Source organism: Giraffa tippelskirchi, chromosome 5, assembly GCF_054371585.1.
Source record: "Giraffa tippelskirchi isolate mGirTip1 chromosome 5, T2T-mGirTip1v1.2.pri, whole genome shotgun sequence".
NCBI lineage: Eukaryota > Metazoa > Chordata > Mammalia > Artiodactyla > Giraffidae > Giraffa > Giraffa tippelskirchi.
Genome location: NC_137279.1, coordinates 161,223,138 through 161,243,579, shown reverse-complemented (window position 1 = coordinate 161,243,579; position 20,442 = coordinate 161,223,138). Strand labels below are relative to the sequence as shown.

The window sequence follows — 20,442 nt, the reverse complement described above, 5'->3', positions numbered from 1 at the left end:
GGTGTGCCAGGATAATCGGTAAATTCTTGATGTCTCTTGGACGAGAAATGTTTTTTTAAATAGACATAAGCTGGATATTACAATGCCTTTCATTGGCTTCTGTTCTTCAGGCAAGTATAAAAAAGTACTCATTAGGGTGCTAAGAAGACTGAGGGCTGTGCTGACTTAGGAAATCAATTCTTTATTTTCTGCCTCTCAGCAGATTCACTGCAGCCCAACCTAGTGCCTGGCAAGTGAGTGGAAGCAGGGGGGTGGATGTCACAAGATGATTATTCCTTTTCTCTGCCCTCTTCTGTGGAATACATCCATACTCCTGAAAGGCTGTGTCCAAGTAACTGCAGAAATCTACTCTTTGGCAGCCCTGTGCTACAATGAGATGGAGAGGTGAAAAAATAACCTCTAATATTCCATGTGGGATCAATATTTATTCACTCTACACTTCAGTAACCATGTTGAACACCTGGTGGGATGAGAAAGATGTAACTGTTTCCCAGGAGTTCAGATTCCAGAGATGGATACAGATAAAATTGAGACAGTTATCATATAGTAGCAGAAAGACCTTTCATTTGATATATACTCTTGAGTGGTACTGTGTGCCAAGTTCTCTGCTAAATTCTGAATGTATACTGGTGATGGTCTGCCTTCATGAAGCTTAAAGTTCACAGGGGGCCACAGGCAGTTAATAATTAAACAAACCCATAAATAAATATATGGTGACCAAGCCTGATATGGAAAAAACTGACAGAGTACAGTCATAGAATATCAGGGGAACTCCATTTAGATGAGGTGGTCAGGGAAACCCTAGCTGATGGAAACACAGTTAAGACAAGAAGGATAAAAATGAGATAACCATGTGAAGAACAGAAGGGAAAAACACCAAAGGTTACCAAATGGGAAAGGGGGGTAAGGAGGGATATATAAGGAGTTTGGGATTATCAGATACAAACTACTATATATAAAATAGATAAACAATAAGGTTCTACTGTATAGGGGAGGGAACTATATCCTATACCTTATAATAAACTACAGAGAAAAATCTGAAAAAGAATATATATATAAAACACCCATACATACATGTGTGTGTACATGTATGTGTATGTATGTTTGTATATGTGTGTGTACATGTGTGTGTGCTTAGTCACTTCAGTCATGTCTGTCTCTGTGCAACCGTATGGACTGTAGCCTCCCAGGCTCCTCTGTCCGTGGGATTTCCTAGGCAAGAATACTGGAGTGGGTTGCTATGCCCTCCTCCAAGGGATCTTCCCAGCCCTGGAATCAAACATGCATCTGCTGTGTCTCCTGCATTGCAGGTGAATTCTTTACCTGCTAAGCCAGCGGGGAAGCCCAAGTTATTTATATATAAACTGAATCACTTTGCTATACACCAAGAACTAACACAACACTGTAAACCAACTATACTTCAATTAAAAATAAAAAGAGCCTTGAACAGTGATTACCATAGGCAGGTAAAGGAGGCAAGGAAGAGAATTCTAGGTGAGAAGGAGAATAGGCAAACATTCAAGGTTAAGGCCTGCATACTTTGAAAAATCAGAAGTAGTTTAGTGTCACTGGAGCATGATGTGTACAGGGGTGAGGAGGGAGGAGGAATAGAAACCATGTCTGTAGTATGGAACAGTGTGGCGAGGACTAAATAAGGAAGAACATCTATGTCAAACAAGGTAGTTTATGCTGTATCTTGAGGGCAATGGGAAGGAGCCACTGAAAGTGTTAGGTAGGTATGGAGTCATAATCAGAGTTTCATTTTCAATGAACCACCAGGAAGGAGTGTAGAAAACCCAGTTGGAGGGGGCAAAATTTCAACAGGGGAGATAAGTTAAGGCCAAAGTTCTAATATGGGCATTTAAGGAGGTATGCATAAAGAGTGGCAGTTGCACAGGAGAAAAGTATGCTGGTTAGAGGAATATTTAAAATAATAAATTGACAGATTCTGGTGAAAACTTAAATTTGGAAACTGAAGGAGAAAGAGAAGTCAAATATGATACCCACTCTGATTCTGCCCCTAAAATGATTGAGAAACCACTTAAGTGAGCTTGTTGTTGTTGTTTAGTTGCTAAGTCTTGTCCAGCTCTTTTGTGACCCCATGGACCAGGCTCCTCTGTCCATGGGATTACCAAGGCAAGAATACTGGAGTTGGTTGCCATTTCCTTCTCCAGGCCTAGGGATCGAACCCATGTATCCTATGTTGCAGGCAGATTCTTTACTGCTGAGCCACCAGGGAAGTTAAGTGAGGTTGGCTTTGGTCAAACCAAGGAGCATAGAAGGAAGATTGAGTATGTCAGAAAAGACGATGTGTGTCCTAATAGATATCTTTAGTTGAGGTCCCTTTGGGGCTTCCAGGGGGAAGCATTTGATGGGTGCTTGAATATTTGACATGGAACTCATCACAGAGAAAGCAGCTGGAAATAAGGGCATATATTTGGAAGTCTTCAGCACTAGATAGTTAACTGGAATTGTGAAAGGAAGATGGAATCATCCAAGGGTAGAGAAAAAATGAGAAGAGAACCATGGACTGGACTCTGGGAGCCTTCATACTTAAGGACAAACAGAGGAAGAGAACCAGCTGGAGAGGAGACAGGAAACCAAAAGAGAATTGTGGCCTGGAAACAAGGGGATAAAAACAAATGAGTAAGGAATGGTCATGCGGTACCAAATGCAAAAGACAGTTCAAGTGAAATAAAGGTAAATTGTGATCCATTGGAGATAGCAACAAAGAGGGGACTGCTCTTTATGGTGGGACCAGTCTCAGTAGAATGGGATGGGGTAAGGGAGAGGGGAAGTGAAAGCAGAATACCTTTTGCAGTGGGTCAAGAAGGAGGAACTAGAAATAGTGTGGAAGCTTCTTTTCCAAGACTTTCTCTTTCTCCTAGAAAGGGCACAAATTATTCAGTTACACCATGTGTTCTGATCTGGGATTTGAAAGTGTGGTAATCATACTTTAGGGCAGCCTGTGAATCCAAAGAATCAAATGATTTATGGAGAAGGAAAGGAGAGATTCCAGCAGTGCTGTCTGCACTGAAGATTGTGAGCTATAAAGTCTGAAAAAAAAAATCTTCCCTGACTCTTATATTTTTAAAAAACTAGAAATGAATGTCCTGTGATAGAAATAAGAGGGAAATATTTATCAATCGTCTATCATTTTGTAGTACTCAGGACTCCATATCTAATCCCTAGAGCAGCCTATAAGGTAAAAGTATTGGCCCTGATGGCAAAAAAGTAAACCCAGCTTGGAGAGGTTTAGTGTGTCTGGCCAGCCACCTGGCACACAGTGAAGTCTCTTTGTGATTGTTGAAACTGTATTTTCTTCATACACACCAAGACTAAGAAAGCAAGGATTTCTCTTTCTAAGAGAGAATATGTGAGCCTGGAATTTTCATGAGAAAGAGGGAGACAGATCCACTAGGAATAGTTAATATATGATTCCCAAGCTGAAAGAGGGCAGACCGCCATTTGGGAAAGAATTGATAAAACATACAAAGTGAAACGAAGTCAGAACCAAAAAAGGCACCATGCAAGGTTAAAATTATGTGAATAATGATGTGCATTTGTTATTTTAATGTTTTCCAAGTGCATTTCATTTTGAATGATATACTCAGATAGCACACATGGTAAGGGATAATTGAAAAAATGTGCAGGAGAATGGCTGCATTCAAAGAATAAACATACAGCTGCGAGGAGGTTAGGAGTCAAAGGGGTAAGCATATGCCCCATCCCCCAGGGATCTCATTAGTGCATGAGTGACCATATATGTAGAGGCTAAATGAATCTCACTGTTTGCAAAGACCCACAGTAAATGAGACAATGACGAATCAATAGTAATTAGGCCAATAGATTCTTATTGACCCAGATGTCTGAAACCAAATGCCCTGCTCTGAGATTCCTTGAGAAACAAAAGATTTATAGACATGTGCTTTTTTTTTTTTTAATCCCTTTACTCTAAGTGGGGTGATGTTTTTCTGAAGCTAGAATTAATGCAGACTCTTGACTTCTAGGTGGAAAGGATGTTCTTATGGCCCTTGTTGACCGAGTGATTCTGTTGGACCAGGAGCAGAGAAGCTGGGAGATGTAAAAGCAGGGTACAGTCATATTCTCCCCAAATGTGTGGTTCTGGCCTTGTCTTCTATGAAGACCTCGGAGGACCCTTGCCTAACACTATCATGCATGCACTGTGCTCAGTCGCTTTAGGCATGTCCGACTGCATAGACTGTTGCAACCCTGTAGATTGTAGCCTGCCAGGCTCCTCTCTCCATGGGATTCTCCAAACAAGAATACTGGGGTGGATTGCCATGCCCTTTTCCAGGGGATCTTCCCAACCCAGGGGTCGAGACCTAGTCTCCTGCATCTCCTACATTGCAGAAAGATTCTTTACCTCTGAGCCACCAGGGAAGCCCAACACTATCTTAGAATCATTCTAAAACAGAGCTTAAACTTGGGGCTTTGACAAATAATTCCTGGCCAGAGCTACCGAAAGCACATGGCTTCAGAATCACAGAGAAGGTTTAAGTTTGAACTTGGTCACATGTCTTCACTCCTTACACATTCCCTCTCTAAGGGGTGTTACCAGTACCTGGCTCACTGGGTTGTGGTTGAAGGCCAAAGGAAGAAGGAGCAGCAGTTAATGTTGCTCTGGTTAGCAAGCCTCTTCCCAAAACAAGATCTTCATCTTCTGATATAGGTTCAAAGATTTTTCCAAACGAGAATGAGATGTCAGGTCAAAGACCAAAGAGAGTGCCTGGTAAGGAGGACTGCCCACACCTCCACCCAGCACGCATCTCACAAACACACACACACACACACACACACACACACACACACATACATTCTCACATACACATACAACTTCTTACACAGATTAGTTTTGTTTTTCTATATTTTCTATCTTGGAGTTCTACATAAAATTTATATACAGTAAGAGTTTGAAAACCACCACTTGTTTGTTTCTTTATACCTAGTGTAAAAAAATTTCAGGAATTTCATAGGCTCCAGAAAGTTCTAGTTTCACAAAACTAGAACTAGGAATCACTGAGCTGTACTCCTAAAGCATTTTAAATGTAAACAATAAATATGTTAGGTATCTTATGTATCAACATCCCTTGATCATTGATCTCCTATACCTTTTTTTAGTTGCCATTATTCAAGCTGTGTTTTTATACTTTAAAGCTATGATTCCAAGGGCAACAGTGGGTGGTGGCATGTGATGCTAGTCCACTTTCTACTAGAATTGTCAGTTCAAGAGAAGGAAGCACCTTTAAAGAGAAGAAGGCTAACCAACTTTAATCTTTGTGTCATGCAATGAGATTTCACCCAGTAAGGTGAAATTTCCCACTTATTATATGTATGGGAAACTGAAGTTCAGAGAGGTTAAGTCACTGGCTTATGTCACCCAGGGAGAACAGTATCTCTCTCCAGCATGGTCTTGGATACAGATCCTGATTCTGCCTGCCCTGAACCCATCCTCCCAAGCCCAAGCTCTCTGGCTCTCTCTCAAGTAAATAGACTGAGACAATGAGAAAGGTCATCTGACTCTTTCATTCTACATATGAAGAAACTAAGGCTTAAAAAGAACAAGAACTAATGCATTGTCATTAGGTAGGTTTGGGTTGGAAATCAAGTCTCCCAGCTGTTGATCCCAACTGCATCCAGCCCATCCTATCACTGCTTTCAGCAAACTCCCATCCTGAGTCCAGGAACTTACATTTGTCTCCAGATGTCAAATTATTATTATTACAATTAGTAATACTGATTTTTAAAAATCCTTTACATATGTACAGCACTGTACAGTTTGCAAAATCGTCTCTCTTCACCTGCATAGTCTCCTTTGATCTTCACAATAATCCTATGAGGTCAGTTGGACAGGAATTATAATGGCTTTTTTTTACAGATGCAAAGAGAGTGGTTCAGAAAGTTTGAATAACTTCTTCATGGTTACATACCTACTATGGAGAAAAGCCATTCTTGGATCTGGTCTTCCGAGTCCAGACCTTTCCACCTTCCACCAGGACAGGCTTCCTATCCTTGGTGAGAGCACAATGTGATCTGAGAGTGTGGTTTGCTGATTTCTATAAGTTGGGGGTAGTTTCTTTGCTGAAGCTTTTGGGACCCCACTTACTTTCTGGATCTGATGTGGGAGTACAAACAGTTTCTTTCTACAGAGCAGTTAGCTCCCTGACCCTACCCCCCCTTTTAAAAACAACATCCTCTTCTCTTCCAGACGCCAGAGTGTATATGCATATTTGAACAGTCACCTGGATCTGATTAAGAAGACTCAGCCCGTGGGTTTCCTCACTGTTGACTTACATGTTTGGCCAGATTTCCATGGCAACCGGTCTCCCTTAGCAGATCTGACACTAAAGGGCATGGTAAGTAACAGTCAGTTCTTGCACGAAGGTGAAGGTGGGCCAAAGGGCTCCAGAGTTGGAAGAAGCAAAGTTGAGGAGAAGGAAAAAAGAGGAAATATAAACAAAGCCGGCCAACAGCCCACTGGCTTCTTGCAGATGTACTGCTGTTGAGAAGGTTCTTGCAACTAACTACACAGGACGATCTGCTGAAAGTTCTCATTGTTTCTGAGCCAACCTTGAGAGTGTTAAAAGCAGAATTTCTTGCTTGTAGCTACTGCTGCCTCTTTGTCCCATGGAGCGACTAGAAGTTGTGAGCCCCTGCCTATGCAATTTTTCTATTTACATCAGTTTGTGGAGTCATGTTTTCCATCTCCATCTCTAGGCTGCTGGGTAAATAAGTGGTAAATATTACCACCCATGGTCTAGCTTGCCGCAGCCACACATCTGCCTAGACTCTGAGTCAGGGATGTTCAGAGTGTAGGCTAACATTATTAGAATTTCAGATAAACATTGGTAAAAGTAAAATAAAGTTAATAACTTATGTTAGTAGGTAAATTCAGCTGTTCATGACCTTTAGACTCACTTTTAGTTCAGAGATTTGGGGCTGGAGGTGCCAGCATGACCTTGGTGGAAGTGCTCACAACCACCTAAGCTAAGAACATCTCGATGGCCAAGCAAGATTGGGTGGCTAAGAGTAGCTTAGCACCAAGAATCGTGTTTGAGGATGGATGAAGCATGTGAAAGCTAAGGAAACAGAGATAAACTTCAGGTCCAAGAGGTCAGGAGAGACTACAAACAGGAAAAGAAGCCATGAATTCAGAATCCAGATGTCCCATTGAGGAGCAAAGTATGAGGTGCATTAAGGCAGGGCTTTAGGATGGAAGCGGTAAGCAGTGCAAGCGTTATGCCCTGTGTGACAGCGGAGCAGGCCTGCTGGCTTGAGGAACTTCAAGACTCAACAAGCTTTGGTTTTGTGGTTAATTCTATTAGGATTATTTTAAACATTTTTGTGTAGCCAACAGACAGACCCAGTCTTTACTTTCATTACCTATTTGACACAATCAACTTCTGTGTATTAAAGAGAGTCATGATAGAAAAGAAAATTGGACACAGCAAAAGCAATGTCTATCTGGAGCCCGTGAAGCATGCCTGTGCAAAAAATAATGAACTTGGCCTCCTATTTGGCCCATGGAAACAGAAGAGGAATGTCCGGAGAGGTACATGTGCCCTAGGCTATAGGTAGAAAGTCGTACTTTCAGATGACTGACTTTCTGGGTACAAATAGAACTTAAGGGAAGGACACATTTTATATGAGTACAAAAATCCATGTCTTAGAGACAAATATCTAAAGCAAAATATAGGAGACACTCAAAATGTTAAAGAAGGGTCTTCCCTAGCGGTTCAGTGGTTAAGACTCCATGCTTCCACTGCAGGGGACCCAGGTTCAATCCTTGTTTGGGGACTAAAATGCTATATGTCACATGACACAACCAAAACGAAAAAGAAAAAAGAAATAGAATGAATGAAAAACTGGAAACAAAGAAATAAAAATTAAAACTTTAAAAAAAAAAGTTAAAGAAGTTAAGAAGGATGACTGGTTCATAAAATGACCGCCCCCCCTCCCCCACCCAGAAAAGCAGGGTTGTATCATAAAATGATCATGGGTTTGAAGTCCAGGGCTTGGATCCAGAGTCTTTCCCTTAGGGTCCTTACCTTGCGACACCTGCTGTACCAGCTTCACCACCCAGCATGGCAGGTGCCATGGCTTCCCAGGGGCTTTGTCTGTTTCTTAAAACCAACCCTGACATACAGAGACTTAAGAATTGCCATCATCAGGATTCCAATAAAGTTAGCTCACACACAGAATGGGATTCCAAACAAGCCAATGAGTGCTTCGAAGAGTGTCTGTCTTATTAGATTAAGTACAAATAGGTATGTACTCACCAAAGGAGATGTCTTGCATGGGGACATATGCCCAATTGTATTAAAACATCCTGCTATATCTTTAAAAATACAATCTTTCTATTGAAGCAGTATATCAATACAGGTTTGTTTGTTGATGTATTTAATGTCTTGGCCATGCAGTGCAGCATGTGGGGTATTAGTTCCTGACCTGGGATTGAACCTACACCCCCTACAGTGGAGGCACAGTCTCAACCACTGGACCACAAGGGAAGTCCCTGTATATACTTTTTTAGAAGTTTTATTGTTTTATAAACATACTTCATACATCACCTGATGTTTCTTAGCAGGGATTTCCCTTCATAATTGCCCTTGGGTTGGCCTTACCTTTGAATAGCTATCGTTCTATGAATTTACCTCACAAAACTGGAAGGAAAAGATGACCTAGATAAGATACAAGAAAGGAAATTCTAGGCTAGAAATTTCTCCCCAAATCTCATTATTTTTAAAAAAAATTATTTAATATTGGAGTATAGCTGATTTAAAATGCTGTGTTAGTTTCAGGTGTACAACAAAGTGATTCAGTTATACCTATACGTATATCTATTCTTTTTCAGATTCTTTTTCCATATAAGTTATTACAGAACATTGAGCAGAGTTCTCTGTGCTATATAGTAGGTCCTTGTTGATTATTTTATATACACTGTAGTGTATATATGTTAATCCCAAACTCCTAATTCATCCTTCCCCAACACCTTCCCCTTTGATAACCATAAGTTTGTTTTTGAAGCCTGTGAGTCTATTTCTGTTTTACAAATAAGTTCATTTGTATTATTTTTTTAGATTCCACATATAAGTAATGTCACTGATATTTGTCTTTATCTGTCCAACATATGTCACTTTTTTTAGCATGATAACCTCTAGGTCCATCCATGTTGCTGCAAATGGCATTATTTCATTCTTTCGGATGGCTGAGTAATATTCCATTGTATATATGTACCACATCTTCTTTGTCCATTCAGCATCTGTCAGTGAACATTTTGGTTGCTTCCACGTTTTGGCTATTGTAAATAGTGCTGCAATAAAGATACAGGGATGCCTGTATCTTTTAAAATTATGGTTTTCTCCAGATAATTGCCCAGGAGTGAGATGGAAGTATCATATGGTAGTTCTATTTTTAGTTTTCTTAAGAAACCTCCATACTGTTCTCCATAGTGGCTGTACCAACTTACATTTCCACCGACAATGTGATAGGGTCCCCCTTTCTCCACACCCTCTCTAGCATTTTTGTTTGTAGAGTTTTTGATAATGGCCACTCTGACTGATGAGGTGATGACTCATTGCATTTTGATTTGCATTTCTCTAATAATCACCAAGAATCAGACACGACTTAGCAACTGAACAACAAAAACAACAAATAATTAGTAGTGTTGAGCATCTTTTCATGTGCTTTTTGGTCATCTGTATGTCTTTTTAGGGAAATATCTATTTAGATGTTTTGCCCATTTTTGATTAGGTTGTCTGGTTTTTTAGATTGAGATGCATGAACTGCTTGTGCATTTTGGAGGTTAATCCCTTGTCAGTTACTTCATTTGCAAATATTTTCTCCAATTCTGTGGGCTTTTTGTTTTGTTTATGGTTTCCTTTTCTATGAAAAAGCTTCTAAGTTTAATTAGGTCCCATTTGTTTATGTTTTTATTTTCATTAAGAGATGGATCCAGAACGATATTGCTGTTATTTATGTCAAAGAGTGTTCTGTTTTCTTCTAAGAGTTTTAGAGTATCTGGTCTTATATGTAAGTCTTTAATCCATTTCAAGCTTATTTTTTGTATGGTATTGGAGAATATTCTAATTTACTCTTTTACATATAGCTATCCAGTTTCCCCAGCACCACTTATTGAAGAGACTGTCTTTTTTCCATTGTATATTCTTTCCTCTTTTGTCATAGAATAATTAAACATAGATGTGTGGGTTTATTTCTGAGCTTTCCATTCTGCTCCATTGATCTATATTTCTGTAGGGCCAGTACTATACTGCTTTGATTACTGTAACTTTGTAATATAGTCTGAGGTCAGGATGCATGATTCTTCCAGCTCTATTCTACTTCAAGATTCTTTTGGCTATTCAGAGTCTTTTGTGTTTCCATACACATTTTTAAATTTTTTTATCTAGTTCTTTGAAAATTTCCAGTTTGATAGGGATTGCATTGATTCTGTAGATTGCTTTGGGTAATATAGTCATTTTGACAATATTAATTCTTCTAATTCAAGAATAATATATCTTTTCATCTGTTTGTGTCATCTTCAGTTTTTTCCATCAGTATCTTATATACTATCTTTCAGAATACAGGTCTTTTGTATCCTTTGGTAGGTTTATTCCTAGGTATTTTATTCTTTTTGATGTGGTGGTAAATAGGATTGTTTCCTTAATTTTTCTTTTTGATCTTTCATTATTAGTATATAGAAATGCAACAGATTTTTGCTTATTCTTTTGTTTCCTTCAACTTTACTGAATTCATTGATGAGCTCTAGTAGTTTTCTAATAGCATCTTTAGGATTTTCTATGTACAGGTGTCATGTAATCTGTAAACAGTACCAGTATTACTTCTTCTTTTCCAGTTTGGATTCCTTTTACTTCTTTTTTCTTCTCTGATTGCCATGGCTAGGACTTCTAAAATTATGTTGAGTAAAAGTGGCGAGAGTAGACATCCTTATCTTTTTCCTTATCTTAGAGGAAATGTTTTAGTTTTTCACCATTGAGTATGATGTTAGCTGTGGGTTTGTCATATATGGCCTTTATTATGTTGAGATAGTTTTCTTTTATGCCCACTTTCTGGAGAGTTTTTGATCATAAATAGGTGTTGAATTTTGTTGAAAGCTTTTTATGCAACTATTGAGATGATCATATGGTTTTTATTCTTCAGTTTGTATCACATTTGTATCAGTTTTCAAAGAACTAGATTGATTTGTATATATTGAAAAATCCTTGCATCCTGGGGATAAACCTTACTTGATTATGGTGTGTGGTCCTTTTGATGTGTTGTTGGATCCAGTTTGCTAGTATTTTCTTGAGGATTTTTGTATCTATGTTCAAATCTCTTTCTCTCAATCCAGTTTTGGATAACATCCAAATAATCACCCTGAATCTATTTGTCATTTTATCCTTTTGCCAGAACCTACAGTGACTACTTTCTGCAACACTCATTCAGAAAAAATTTATTTGATGCCTACTTTGTGCTAATCCTACTAAGAAAATCCCGGTAGGGCAAGAACAATATATGATTTATATAAACAGGCAATGGGGATGCAAATTCAAGCTCCAGATGCCACTTACTGTCCAAGGCTCAATAGACATATAGAAACTGATGGCCCACCATGGTCTCAGCAGTCAAGAAAAGCTTCAGATAGGAGGTGACATTGACAAAAAGCTTCAGATAGGAGGTGACATTGACACTGAGTGAAATAGAAAACAGGGTTTACAACCAAGGGAATCATAGTATGTGCAGTGTTCTAGAGGGGAGGAGAGCATGGTGGGTGAATGTTTACAATTTTGGAGTCCATATGTCACTGTCTAACCAATGATAGATTGCACTTAGCATTTTATCTAGGTAATAAAAAATCTCTCAGAGAAAATGGCCACTCCCTTTTCTTCTGCTTCAGCAACAGCACACTCTCCCAATTCTTTTCTCTCTCCATGGTTGGCTCTTTTCTCTTACCCTTTATTGATCACCTACTATGTGCAGGCCTATGCTAAACTGAGGGAAGACAGGCTTAAAAAGAAACTGTACCTGTTCCAAGTTCACATGATAATTGGGGGAATAATATTGTACATGTGTGAGTGTGTGTGTATATGTGTGTATGTACATAACATGTGATCCCTGTAATACAGACATCTGTACAAGCCAAAGGAGGTACTCAGTAAATGCCTGAGTTTGAATTTTTTAGGTGGCATTTGGGCAACAAACCATGATCCTTTCTCTGCTTCATTTGAAAATATCTGTGAAGATGCAAGAAAAAAGCATAAACTTGTGCTAACTTAAACAATTAAGATGACATTCAACTAGAAAAACTAGAATTGACACTCTCAGGGAGAATCTGGGAAGGTTTTACAGAATCAGAAAGATTAAATGTATTTAATAACTTGTTTGAGGAATATAATGTCTGACATATGAACAAAATAAACCATCAACCTTGCAAAAGTTGGGACCTCTCCACTTCCTGGTCCCTAGCTAATAATGCAAGGTCCCTTTAAGCCTAAAAACAGAGCAGTCATCCCTCTACTCTACTTCTAATGGTTAAGGTTTTTTGTTTTGTTTTGCTTTGCTTTTTGGAAGCAGCCAGTGAGCTTAATTTCCCAGAACTCCTCCACAACCCGGATCTTATCTTCCCTTTCAGTTCAGTCCATTAGAAAACTGCCAACCCAAGTAGCCAGCTGGGCTGGAAAGCTGATTTAGGATGTATGCTGATGGGCTGCAGTCTGAGGACCCTGAATCAAACTCTCTTAGTGGGGCAGAGATAGGGAAACTGTGAATTTGACAGAGGGGGGTAGCTTTGCATGTCTGTCATCTGCTCTAGGGTTAGAAAGCCAGGCAGTGGTCATCCCCCTCAGGCCAACAAAGCTACACAAAATAAAAACTGCTAGACTCTGGGAATTGGCAACTAGCTATAGATCTGAAGAGGCAAACTCAAGGTACAGTGAGTGGGGCTGAGAGTAAATCATGTATACAGTGTGCTGGGAAATACTGAATATGTATAGTGCCCTAGTAAAAGTGAATTAAAAAAATAATAATAAAGTGAGTCCCTTAGGAAAAACATGTTGCATACAAAGTAAAAAAAATATCATTTTGAAAGCTTAAGGGAAAGGCCTCTTAAAATTACTTACTACTGAAACCAAAAGAAAATATTTTAAAACTTCTTGGCATGTTCAATAGGAGTTTTTGTCAGAGTACATCTCTGTGAAAGAGGGCAGAAACTTATTAGAAAAAAGTGAGTTCAGCTAGAGAGGCAATGGAATGAGAAAACAAAGGAAATAATAAAGACAACTGAAAATATAGTAGCAGGATTAAAACCTACATTGAAGATGTGAATGCAAAATTCATTATTGGTACTAAAAAAAAATAAGATCAGAGCTGTCACAAAGCAGCATGTGCTTTAAATATATTAGAAAAAAGTTTTGATTGTGAGGGCTATGGCTTATTTAGTTTCTAATTTCAACAGTGCTTAGATCAAAGATGGGCACTGAATAATTGCCTCCTGGTTAAGCAGTCATTTCAGCCTTCACTTGCCAAGGGAGGAAGGAACAGTGACCTACCAAGGTCACAACACCAAGAAGCAGCAGAGCTTAGATGAAAACAGGAATCCCAGCTTTTAGGGTGCACACCCATGTGCTGTGTGCTGTGCTTAGTCGCTCAGTCGTGTCCAACTCTTTGTAACCCCATGGACACTGGCCCACCAGGCTCCTCTGTCCATGGGGATTCTCCAGGCAAGAATACTGGAGTGGGTTGCCATGCCCTCCTCCAGGGGATCTTCCCAACCCAGGTCAAACCCAAGGATGAAACCCAGGTCTCCCGCATTGCAGGAGGATTCTTTATTGTCTGAGCCTAAGGGAAGCCTATCAGGGAAGCCTGAGAATGCTGGAGTGGGTAACCTACCCTGAGGCTCCCTTAACTCATACCTCTGGACTTCATGGGATGCACTGACTGTAAAAAGGAGTCCCCACAGCTCTATCATGCATGATTTCACACTGAACCGTACTCCACAGCCCAGTCCCTGCTCCCCTTGTCTGACCACTAGCCTTCTTGCTTGTTCTCCCATTTTTCCCCTTACCCTGATTCTTGGATTTAAGCTCTAACCCTATCTTTTCTCAATAACGGTTCTATTTTTCTTTCCACCCTCACTGACTCAGATTTCAGAAGTAATCACCACTCCTGGTTTGACCTGGCTCTAAACCCTTCCACTTTAGGTGCCTACCCTGTTAAATAGAACAGGGCAAAACTCAGGAATCCTTCCATGAGGCTTGGTAGAATCACTTTCTTTTATTCTGGTAAGAGTTGGCTTCCTGCCATGTTACTAGCTGTTTCATTTCTCCTTTGGTGATGCAGGATTGACCTGTGGCCCTGGACTCAGAAGAGTGATGGTTAGAGGGTGGGCAACTTAATAGTATGCTTGAACCAAGTAGCCACCTATGTAAATATTTCTCCTTGCCACTTGATAAATAAGGCATGGAGAAGTAAGGGGCATGCATCTGATGTTTGAAAGGAGGCTGGGTAACAGCAATCAACATCAAAACGTTTAACACCAATGATTCTAGGTTCTTTAAAAACAAAAACAATACTTTTTAAAGAAGTATGATGTGGTCATGTGGTCAGAGAGAGAGATGAAGCCAAATACCACCAATAATGGTTGTGTGTCTTAGATAGTGGATGTATGTCCAATTTTTATTTTGAATGATTGGTTGGATAGCTTTTACTCAAGTGAAACAGTAAAGTGAGCCTAGGATTTGAAGTCAGATGTGGCTTGAAAATGTGCCAGCTGTGTGTGACCTCTGAAGTTAGCTCTGTGAGGTCCATCTGCTTATCAGTATGCAGGAACAGCAGAGGCTTCCTTGCAAAGTCATTGTCAGAATCAAAGGGAGAGAGAGACTCACACTGCAGACAGACAGCAATGGCAGCTACTTTTGAACTGTAGGTCCTGCTTAGTGGCCCTTACTTGCATGTTTACAAGATGGCCTTTGAATCCCAGGCAGCGGGTCACAAGCCATCCACCTTAGGCCCAGAACCAATGGTACCTACCAGCCACCAAGCCCTCTAGCCACAAGCAATCAGCTAGAGAAATAAACAATCACTTAGTCCGTCACAGGAACTGTGTTTCGTACAAGTACAGAGATTAGCCTTCTCTTTCCCAGGTTACACTAGTGGTAAAGAATCTACCTGCCAATGCCAGAGACATATGAGACATGGGTTCCATCCCTGAGGTCTTCCCAGGGGATCCTGAAATGGCTACCCACTCCAGTATTCTTGCCTGAAAAATCCCACAGGTTGAGGAGCCTGGTGGGCCACAGTCCGTGGGGTCACAAAGATCCGGACACAACTGAGTGACTAAGCACACTTCTATACTTGAGTATTTAAATTCTCAGCCCTCAGTTTCCTCATCAATATGATAGGAAACTCAGCTTTGGTGTGCCTTACAAAACAGCTAGCGCTGTAGGAGTTGTAAACGAGTCCTTGCCTCCTTGTGTACACAACCAGTGTTTATTCTCAAATCAATATGACCTCTTTGTTATGGTGGGTTTTTAAAAATTCTTTTCCTGAAACGCCCACTCAGAGAAGTAAATTACCTCAGAGACATACCGGGAGGTGAGAACACACCATATTCACCAATTGGCTGAAACGTGTTTTCCCTGCTTCATTTTGCAAGTACATCACTACTGAGAACGGAAAGTTATTTTCTGGTTCTTTGAAGAGCTGTGATTTCTAACATAAGGCCATATGCTGCTCAAACTGCTGGAGAGGTTGAGTGCTCTTCAAAGCAAGCACAGTGCAACGTGTGTGTGGAAAACTGGGAGGGAGTCAGGAAAGAAGGGCCATGAGATCTTAGCCAGTTCCCAGAGGACTGACTCCCAGCTAGAGACGGACATCGCTAAACAGAGTCAGATGTGGGGGAGTCAGCACTTCTGATGAGTGTGTGCAGGAGCTCAGGAGAAGCCAGAGGCTGTATCCCTGTGGCTTCCTCTGATTGGGAGATGGATGATCTTGTTGGAAGCTCATGGGCCAATTAAGCAGTGTTTGAGTGACATATTTGTAAGCCTTGGAAACACGTGGACTCTTTGACATGAGTTTATTGATTTTTTTTGTTCTGATTTAATATTGTTTTATGTACCATTCTTTCACATATTGTTTTTGCCTATGAAAAGTTGACTCCTATAATGAAGTTTAATATCCTCAGTATCATTTAACTGGTTTTCGGATAATGTATTTTTTTTTTTTAATTAAAGCAACTAATTTACCAGCTAGTATGATGATTTGTAATAGGTGCTGTTTTTTTCAGGAATCATGACCTACTAAGCACCATGATAGATTCCTTCCAAGCATCATCACCAACTTTCTTTATAACCCTGCAAGACAGTATTATTACTGCATTGAAAAGAGTAGAGAAATTAAGGGGCAGAGAGTCTAAGTAATTCACTCAGGGAAGAAAAGACCAGAAGTAGTAGTAGAACCCAGTCAGTTCAAACCGAGGTCACTGACATTCTCAAATGAAAAATTAGATCTTTGTATTTTTGGCATTCCTTTTGCTCTGTTTTCAATATGTCTGAAATATTTCTCCCTCAGTTCAGTGATTTTTTAAACAATTGCAGTATAGAATCAGTCTTTTCTTAGTGTTTTCTATCTTCCCTGTATACACCAAATGACAAATAAAACTGGGGCTAGGGGGTAGTGTGGATTGTGAACAAGATCCTTTCTTAAGATAGTGTATAATGATGAAAGATTGAGGAGTAAATCAGGTGGAAATCTGCCAGGAAGACCTAAGAGATGAATAATGGGAAATAATTAAGGCCAGAGGACCCAGGATGGGATCCAAGTTGTGTGTAAATCCAAGACAGGGTTGTATGACAGCAAATGTGAACCAGGACTGTTGACCGAAACAGCCTTGTTTATACTGATACAAGTGCATATTAAAATATATGATTATTTTAGATTTAGATTTTTTAGACTTAGATTTAGCACATCAGAAGCAAGGCAGATGAAGGTGTGAAGTACCTGGTGCATCTGTGCTGTGCCCTGCTAAGTCGCTTCAGTCATGTCCAACTCTTTGCGGCCCTATGAACCATAGCCTGCCAGGCTCCTCTGTCCATGGAATTCTCCAGGCAAGAATACTGGAGTGCATTGCCATTTCCTACTCCACCTGGTACATCTGGGAAACAGCAAATGGACTAGTGTTCGTAGTATAGAGTTCACCAACAGAATAGGCTGTGAAGGAGAATGTTAGTCCATCGTCCAGTCGTCATATGTGTATTAGTTGTCCATTGCTTCTGTAATAAATTACCACAAGCTTAGTGCCTTAAATGAATTTTTTTATATTTATTTTTAAATTATTTATTTGATTTTGGCTCTGCTGGGTCTTCGTTGTTATGCACACACTTTCTCTAGTTGTTGCGAATGGGGGCTACTCTTTGTTGTGGTGTTCAGGCTTCTCATGGTGGTGGCTTCTCTTGTCGAGGGTGCACAGGCCTCAGTGGTTGAGGTGCACAGGCTTAGTTGCTCCATGGTATGTGGAATCTTTCCAGACAACGTATCAAACCCTTGTCTCCTGCATTGCCACGCAGATTCTTAACCACTGGTCCACAAGGGAAGTTCAAGTCTTAAATTTATTATCTCACAGTTATGTAGGTCAGAAGCCCAGGCTGGCCCAACTGGTTTCTCTGCTCCTGTCTTCACAAGACCAGAACTGAGGGCTTTTATCTGGAGGATCTGGGAATAACCTGCTATCAAATCCTTCAAGTTGTTGGCCAAATTCAGCTCTGTGCAGCTGTAAGATAGAGGTGCCTATTTCCAACATAGTTGTCAGCTAGGGATCCTCAGCTTCGAGAAGCCACATGAATTCCTTGGCTCATCGTCCTCTTTCTCCATCTTTAGAGCCAGCAATGGCAGATCAATCCTTCCCATGCTTTGAATCTCTCTAATTTCCACTTCTACCTCGTCTCTCCTGCATTATTCTACTGTATCTCTTGACTGACTCTTCTGTCTTCCTCTTCTGCTTTTAATAGCTCACAGGATTACATTGGGCCCAAATGGATAATCCAGGGTAATCTCCCTATTTTAAGATCAACTGGCTAGTAACCAGTTCCATCTGCAAAGGCCCTTTACAGCAGTGCCCAAATTAGTGTTTGATAGGGTAGTCAGGGGATGTTAACCTAAATTTGGCCTTTCACATTGTGTTAATACATTTATATGCATTTCCCATTTCTGGGTGAGTTTTTGGCAATGCCAAGTGTTGGTCTCCATCCCCAATACTGATAACCTATAAATATTTGGGGGAAATTTTATCTCCCTTTCTCTTCCAGGCTGCTGACTATCTGAGACCTGTTTTCCAATCTCTGGCCTCTCTCCAGAGGTTTACCAGAAATCTTTCTCTGATCCTCCTTATTTCCTTGCTATACGCCCATCAGCTTCTCCTTCATTATTGACTGAACAAGCAGAGCGTTTTTTGTTCCTTTGTGTTCTGAAAAGCTTTCAGTCAATTCCCTTGAGCCTTGGATACTCCATCAAGCTCTGATGACCCTAGAAAATCTTATGACAGAGAATCTCATTTCCTTATCTTTCATAATCTTTAGAAACCCCTCGAGATCTATTTCTAAGCATTTTTTTTCTTATCAATATACATAATCACTTAATTTTTTGAACAACTAAGAAGGGAAAAACTTAGCTAACTAAATTACTAATAGACCTTTGTTTATAATCTCAACTACTCCATGACCTATGGATCGATAATTGACATAACCAAGGTTTAGGGCAATCATTTCTACAATTTATCGTTCAGTCAGGCCTTGCTAAAAATGCAGATTGCTGGGCCCCCACCAAAAGTTCAGTAACTAGAAGTTGAATCACAGGAAATCTGCCTTTAATTCAAATCCCAGGAAAGAGTTAAGAGATAAGCCCAAGTTCACACAGCTGCCTAGGGGCAACAGGATTTCAGCTGAAGTCCAGGGTGAAGATCATGTGTCTTTCCTTTCATAGAATGAATGGAAGTGTGTAGGTTGATAAGGACTAAGGCTTCTCCAAGAAGTCCTTGAAAGTGAGTCTTCCACTGTCCTATTGCTGGGCGCTCATCAGGGGCACACTGCTTCTCCACACTCCTAGACGTCCAGACCATTCTCACATGGTCCTGATGCTGACGCCCAGCACTCTTTCTGCTCTGCCTTCCCCACCCTATACCACTGCTGGTCTTCAGTCCCCATCGCTGATAACCTGGGAGTAGCCACAGCACGTTGCAGGAGATCTTTTATTTCTATATCCCAATTAGTGAATGAAATTGAGCCCTTCATGTAATTTAGAAGAACAGAAGTGAACATTTATTAAGAGAAAAAGGAAGAGTATGAACATCTATTAAGTGCTATAAGTGTCTAGCTCTTGTTGATTTGGTACAGCTTGTGGAAAAAGTTAGATGCTTTGCAAATGATAACTCATTTAATCATTAAATACCTTGAGGTATTATTATTCTTATTTTACAGATTTTTAAAAAATGAGGCTCAGACAGGTAACAAAACTCACAATTGTCCTGCAGTCAATTAGAGAGAACATCTTACTCCAAAGCATATCATCTTTCTTTCACCTTTATAAATCCTGGTAGTATTTACATAAATGTTTTACAATTGTACCTAGGAGGTTGAAATTATCCATTGCAGTTCATGTCTCTTTGGCCACCATATGCCTCTAACGATTAATTATGAATGTTTTCTGTTACAGTCTTCATTTCACAATAGTCAAAATAAATAAAATATGCTTACCATTGCAACTCTCCATGGTGGCTTCCCCACTCACTTCATTGTCTCCCAAGCATTTGAAAGAGGCACATGTGCATCTATAAACAGATTCCTTCCACTTACGCTTCCTTTTCATATCTTCTTACTGATGGAGCCATTCAGCCTTCAGCCAAGCATATCGGCTCCTCTGGCCTATTCCAGCTTTCTGGCTGGTTGCAAAGGTGTACCTCCCCCAGGACATCCCTGGCATTTCCAGGGCACTGCCACCTCTTGCCATGATAGCTCCATGAGGGTCCTCTGTAGCCTCCTGAGTGGCCCACGTGACAGACACACCTTAGAAAGTTCCATCTTGGGTTGACTGCCATTTGATTTTTGTCAAGATGAGGCTGGGATGCCTGATACTTGAGGGAGAATCAAATGATTATCTGTTCTTCTGCTGTCTCCATTGGCAAATCAGGTTAGGTGTCAAGAAAGCAGGGACCCTGGGCCATAGTAATTTCACAGTTTAGAGAGAAGTGTCTTTCACCGAGTCACATTTCAACTCATGGCCCTGGTGTTAGTGGTGAGGGAATGTTGGAGATAGCCATGGGAGAACCATTCTTGCTTATTACTCCCTTTTGATACTGAATGCCTTCCATATGATGGTCCATGTAATAAATTCCTCCCCAGGAATAATCTTGTCTCTTTTGAAGAATGATATGCT

The 20,442-nt window shown here is 40.3% G+C and overlaps 1 protein-coding gene across 17 annotated transcripts in view; it reads left to right on the top strand.

Annotated features, from left to right (window-relative positions):
- FGGY (FGGY carbohydrate kinase domain containing) overlaps positions 1 to 20,442 on the top strand; it is a 486,984-nt gene that overhangs the window by 357,668 nt on the left and 108,874 nt on the right. For all 17 annotated transcript variants that reach the window (XM_081486695.1, XM_081486697.1, XM_081486688.1 and 14 more), the window contains one exon: positions 6,230 to 6,377. In XM_081486695.1, the coding sequence (XP_081342821.1) occupies positions 6,230 to 6,377 (148 nt within the window). The remainder of the gene's footprint in view (positions 1 to 6,229; positions 6,378 to 20,442) is intronic.